Here is a 6432-nt window from a genome sequence, read left to right on the forward strand (position 1 = left end):
TCATCCATGTAGAGGAGGTGACTGATCGTAGCTCCATTTCTGAGGCGGTATCCATAGCCTGTCTTGGTGATTACTTGGCTTAGGGGGTTCAGTCCTATGCAGAACAGCAGTGGGGAGAGTGCATCACCTTGGTATATGCCACATTTGATGGACACTTGGGTAAGTGGCTTGCCATTGGCTTCAAGTGTGGTTTTCCACATCCTCATCGAGTTTGCAACGAAGGCTCTTAGGGTCCTGTTCACCTTATACAACTCCAAGCATTCAGTGATCCATGTATGTGGCATCGAGTCATAGGGTTTCTTGTAATCAATCTAGGCTGTGCACAGGTTGGTATGTTGGGACCTGCAGTCTTGTGCGACTGTTCTGTCAACCAGGAGCTGATGTTTGGCTCCTCTGGTATCTCTACCAATGCCCTTCTGTGCTTCGCTCATGTATTGATCCATGTGTCCACTTATCTTAGCCGCAATGATGCCTGACATGAGCTTCCATGTTGTGGAGAGACAGGTTATTGGCTGATAGTTGGATGGGACTGCACCCTTTGAGGGATCCTTCATGATCAGGATCGTACGCCCTTCGGTTAGCCATCCTGGGTGAGTCCCATCCCTCAGCAACTGGTTCATTTGTGTTGCTAGGCGCTCATGGAGTGCTGTGAGTTTCTTTAGCCAGTAGGTGTGGACCATGTTCGACCCTGGTGCTGTCCATTTCTTCATATCTGAGACTCTTTCTTGTATGTCAGCCACTGTTATGGTAACGGGGTTCTGTTCAGGGAGGTTGCTGTGCTCCTCTCTCAGGGTCACCAGCCATTGTGCACTGCTGTTATGTGCAACCTCCTTCTCCCATATGCCTTTCCAGTACCTTTCAGTTTCCAGTCTTGGTGGGTCAGCTCTGCTGTTAGGACCCTGCCACTGAGCGTACACTTTCGCAGGTTGTGTTGCGAACAGCCTGGTTATTCGTCTGGCCTCATTCTCTTTCGTGTCCCTCTTTAGGCGACTGGACAAGGCTTGGAGCCTTTGTTTGGCAGTTTCGAGTGCTTCAGGTATGGTCATCTGGATGTACCTCTCAGGTATCGGCCTTTTCATCAATCGTTATGGTTGGGATCGCCCACAGTGCTGCATTCACACTTTCCATGAGACTTTCAGGTGGTACTTCACATAGTCGTTGTAATCGGTTTCTAGGTTGCCCAGCTTTCATTCTCGCCATGATCTTAGCTTTCAGGTCAGTTGCTGCCTTTCTCAGCATTTCATTCATTGGGGCTGGCCTCCCAATCTCATCATCATCATTCATTGGGGCTTGCCTCCCAATCTCTGGTATCACCTCCTCCTCTGATCTGGCAGCCTGGGGCCCTTCACCGTGGACCCTGCGTTGTACCTCGTCAATCTCAAGTTGTGACAGCAATTGCCGTTTGTGGATGTTGGAACACTGAGCTACTAGTTGTTTCGTGGTCAACCGTGACTGTGGGTTTCGAAGTAACCATTGAGCCTGCATTCTCTGCATGTAACCCCTCTGACTAGGGTTGCTTGAGTAGTAGCATTCCAACAGAGCCATTTATCGCATCTCGCCCATCTCCGCTTTGTTCCAGTAGCCCATTTTATATATATATATATATATATACAGTATATATGTGTATGTATAAAATACACACACACACACACACACACACACACACACACACTTTTGAGGTTTAAATGTTTGATGACGATGATGAACTGTAAAACTGCTATACCACCCCATCACGGGCTTTATCGATTCACAGCCTTTAATAGAGAGCAAAGCATAGGTCGAATTCATTGGTGTTCTCAGTTACTATAAAAGTCTTGCCATTTGGGTTGTAGATTTTAGCTTTAACATTCATTCATTCTTTTTGTTTCTCCCCACATGCAGAAATTGGCAGCTCGATTACCAAAGACGCGAGAAGTGAGGGAGGCTTCTTACAGCTGCTTGTGTCCGCCAGGTAGGTTTCCCATTCTTTGGCCTTATCTGAAAAAAAAAAAAAAAAACAGTACGCATCAAAGTTCTTAATTTGTTTGTTTGTGTTGTTTTTTCATTGAACTGATTCTATTTTGGGTGGTGTAGTGGGTTCCTTCCCTCTATTTTATATACACACCAACCAATCCAGGGCCACTGGGGCATTGGAATCTATTGCTGTTAACATAGGTTGGTTCCTCATGTCCTGTTAGGAATATTGACTACATTTACATGGCATTTGGGTAACAAATCTTTATTCAGTTAGTCCGACTCAAAAAACGTCTCCTTATGTGCGTATATAACATGAGTCCGACTGAAACGATACCTCTTACAGTATCAGAGGTAAAAATCATAATTCAATTCCCCCTCCTGTGCATGTATACTGGGACAATTTATTTTTATTCTGTTGTTTTATGATAACAACCATGTAAAATTGAGAAAGATGCTTTCTTCCCATCTGAACAGCAAATTATCACAGGCATAGGAATGAACCGAAAAGGGTGTGGTATGCATGCCAGACACAAATGAAGAATACTGTATCCCGAATAGTCTATCATCCCATCTTTTGGGTATGTTGCTCCACTTTTTGATGATTTACTCTTTTTATGCTTTCAGAAAAAGCGTAAACATTACAAATGTGCTTGCTCATTATCGCCTTCAAAGTCATGCTAAACATGCCAAAAGAAAAACCCTTGTTTATCCAAATTGTTCGTTGTGATTTCTTCCTTTTGAAAACACTGCAATCTGATGTCAATCAGTACTATCATTTGACTCATCAAAGCAGCCCGACGGTCACAGGGAAGAGAGCATTTGAATGAAAACCCAAAGAGTGTAATGCATCAGAAATCGCTATTATCCAAATGATAATGCAAGAAAGTCTACATGGCATAGTGGAGAAGATTTTTTTTGCAGGAGTGTCCTTCTCAGACTCTAAATGTTGCTTTCTTAGTTCCCAATCCTCCTTGAGACGTATCAAAGTATTTATACAAAGGTCACCAGTTGCTCAAGTTACACCCAAGCAATAAGGCATACATTACACGATTGTCCTTTTGACAAGATGCACATCTGAATAAACAAAATAAGTTGCTAAACTATTCACATCACTTTATTCCCCCAGTTTACAAACATTGTCACAGAACTGTGCAGATTGAAAAACAACCTCTGTCTTAACAGCTTGTGTACAAATGTACTTGAAAATAAATGAGTCAGTACGAATTTATAACTATTCTATTCTTTGTGCATGACAGTCAAAATAAACATATTGAATAATATGCCACAAAAGGGTCTGGGGATTTTGTTGGCATGGTTGGATGGCTTTAATGTCTCTGTCTTCTCAGAATGTTACATATAAATAAATCACACTATTTTTAACCGAGTCCCTGAATGACATTTGATAGAATGCGCCTGTCATTTTTCACTCGTTTGATTTTAAAAGCTCTGCATATGTCTGCGAATGTATGAGTCCAGGAGCGCTATGGGAACAGCAGGAGGTGCCCTCACAACACATTAGCGCTAATTGGTCTTGTCAATAGGATGTGAGTGTTCCAACATGGTGCTAAGTGTCTGTGGGTTGTCCCTTAAACGTTCATTAATGTAGTAATCACTTTGTAGCTTCAGAAGAGAGTCTCCACTTGCTGCTGGTGTGGTAGTCTTTTAACTCCAACCAGATGGTCTCACACTTTTACGGCAAGCGTGGGAGAGTCTGATATTAAAAACAAAAAAAAAACGACCACAAAAAAGTTTTGTTTTGTCTAGGTTATTTGAACAGGTCTATCAACATTGACCTTGTACAGTAGCATCACTTTGAAAAGATGAAATGATGCTTAATGACATGAACAGTAAAATTGTAACCTGGTGATATTCAGGTACTGTGTATGTGTATCCATCCATTATCCGAGCCGCTAATCCTCATGAGGGTCCTGAACGTGCTGGAGTGCTGGAGCCTGTCCCAGCAGTCTTTGAGCAGTAGGCAGAGTACACAATGAACTGGTTGCCAGACAATTGCAAGAAACAGAGACGAACAACCATCTGCACTCACACTCACAACTAGGGACAATTTAGAGTGTTCCGCTAACCTGCCATGCATGGAGGAAATCAGAGTACACGGAGAAAATCCACACAGGCATGTGGGGAACATGCAAACCCATGTATGTATATACATATATATATATATATATACACACACACACACAGCCTCCCTGTACGCAATTTGCATGTACTCCCCAGGCCTGCATGGGTTTTCTCCGGGTACTCCGGTTTCCTCCCACATTCCAAAAACATGCATGGCAGATTAATGGAACACTCTAAATTGACCCTTGGTGAGAGTGTGAGCGTTGTTCGTCTCTGTGTGCCCTGCGATTGGGACCAGTTCAGGGCGTCCTCTGCCTACTGCCCGAAGATGGCTGGGATAGGCTACAGCACCGTGACCCTTGTGAGGTTAAGCGAATTGGAAAAAGGATATATATATATATATTAGAGCTGTCAGTTTAGCGCGTTTTTATTGGCATTAATTTAAATTAATTTTACGGGATTACTTTTTTTCTCGCGAGATTAATGCGGCAGACGTCACAGCGGATGTTACGTTGCTCTATAAATAAACCAGAAACAAAACAACAAGCGCACTGCACATGTCCACGCACAAAAAGCGCGCTGCACATGTCCACGCACATTTGTTTTGCCAGCCACGGCAGCGCGAGACACCGAAAACGGATACTTTAAGAGTTTATGAATGGAAAGTGTATGTTTTGCAGTCGTAAACTGAGCACGGTTCCGTAACCTTTGACATTGCAAATGTAAGTGGCCTGTGGTCCACAAAGGCGGTGAAAGGGCATCCTTCCAGAAAGAAACGAAAATGGCGCGTCGCAAGATAGAGTGCCAGCCACTCTCTGTCAAAAACGCTATACTTGCGTTCGTTATCCCGCAGCTTACGACTGAAAAACGCAAGGGGCTGCCATACATTCTTCACCATCTTCTCAACCACCGCCCCAACAGCAATATCCGACGCATCCGTAGTTAAAGCCACTTGCGCGGTTGCAATCGGGTGGACCAGGAGGGCTGCACTTGCGAGAGCGTCCTTAGCTTGTTGAAAAGCCTCTGCCCGTTGTGGAGACCACTTGATAGGATCATTAGCCTTCTTCTTCCTCAAGGCGCCGTAAAGTGGCTGCAGAAGGTGGGCTGCGCGAGGAAGGAACCGGTTATAAAAATTAACCATGCCCAAAAACTCTTGCAGTGCCTTAACTGAAGCGGGGCAGGGGAAATCCAACACCGCCTGCACTTTGGTGGGCAAGGGGATAGCGCCCCGTGCTGAAATGCGGTGGCCCAAGAAATCAATCTCAGACAGACCAAATTGACATTTCACAGGGTTAACGATCAGGCCATGTGAATCAAGACATTTGAAAACCGTTGTTAAGTGCGACAGGTGTTCCTCTGGTGAAGGACTTGCTACCAGAATGTCGTCGAGATAGACAAACACAAAATCGAGGTCGCGCTACACATAGTCCATCAATCTTTGAAAAGTCTGTGCAGCCCCCTTCAGCCCAAAAGGCAATGCGCAGGAATTCGAAAAGCCCGAACGGGGTTACCACTGCGGTTTTGGGCACATCATCCGCCTGCACGGGCACCTGGTGATAACCACGGACCAAATCCACTTCGGAAAAAATGGTGGCTCCCGCCAAATGCGCGGAAAAATCTTGAATGTGTGGAATGGGGTAGCGGTCATGCGTGGTAACATTGTTAAGCCGGCAAAGTCACCACAAGGCTGCCAGGAACCGTCACTTTTAGGCACCATGTGTAAGGGTGAGGGCCACGGGCTGTTTGAACGCCTAACGATTCCCAAATGCTCCATTGTAGCAAATTCCCCTTTCGCAATTGCCAGTTTAGCTGCGTTGAGACGACGCGCGCGGGCAAACACCGGCGGGCCAACACCGGCGGGCCAACAGTGGGGATGAAATGCTCAACCCCGTGCTTAGTATCGGCGTTGGAAAAGGCGGGAGTAGTTAGCGACGGGAAGTCTGTCAGTAAACGCTGATAAACGTCACCCGATGCCAAATAATTCGCGTGCGTTAATGGTCCGAGTCCCCCAGCCTGACACGGAAAAGTGGCGAACAACACAGCGTCAATCAACCGGCGGTTAGCGACATCAACGAGCAGTCCATGTGCACACAGAAAATCCCCCACCGAAAATCCGCGCCGATGATCGGAACTGTGATAGAGGCAATGACAAAGTTCCACTGGAAATTGCGTCCATGGAAGCACACGGTCACCGACCTGGAACCAAAGCTGATGATGGGCGAGCCGTTGGCTGCACACAGAGGCGGCCCGCAGCCACCGGCCACCTTGTCCATTGCGGTTCGTTTAAGTAGGCTGACCTGCGATCCGCTGTCCACCAGGAAACATCTTCCTGATGACGAGTCTGTGATGAAAAGCAGCTCGCTTTTGTTGCCGGCGTCCACGGCTGCTACTGAACGC

At 45.9% G+C, this 6432-nt stretch overlaps 1 protein-coding gene across 7 annotated transcripts in view; it reads left to right on the forward strand.

Annotated features, from left to right (window-relative positions):
- The window catches only part of col13a1 (collagen, type XIII, alpha 1), a 154276-nt gene that overhangs the window by 11065 nt on the left and 136779 nt on the right, over nt 1-6432 (forward strand). For all 7 annotated transcript variants that reach the window (XM_019881416.1, XM_019881456.1, XM_019881424.1 and 4 more), the window contains exon 2: nt 1882-1951. In XM_019881416.1, coding sequence (XP_019736975.1) covers nt 1882-1951 — 70 coding nt within the window. The remainder of the gene's footprint in view (nt 1-1881; nt 1952-6432) is intronic.

The sequence above is a fragment of the Hippocampus comes genome, unplaced genomic scaffold, assembly GCF_001891065.2.
Source record: "Hippocampus comes isolate QL1 unplaced genomic scaffold, H_comes_QL1_v1.1 scaffold231, whole genome shotgun sequence".
NCBI classification, from domain to species: domain Eukaryota; kingdom Metazoa; phylum Chordata; class Actinopteri; order Syngnathiformes; family Syngnathidae; genus Hippocampus; species Hippocampus comes.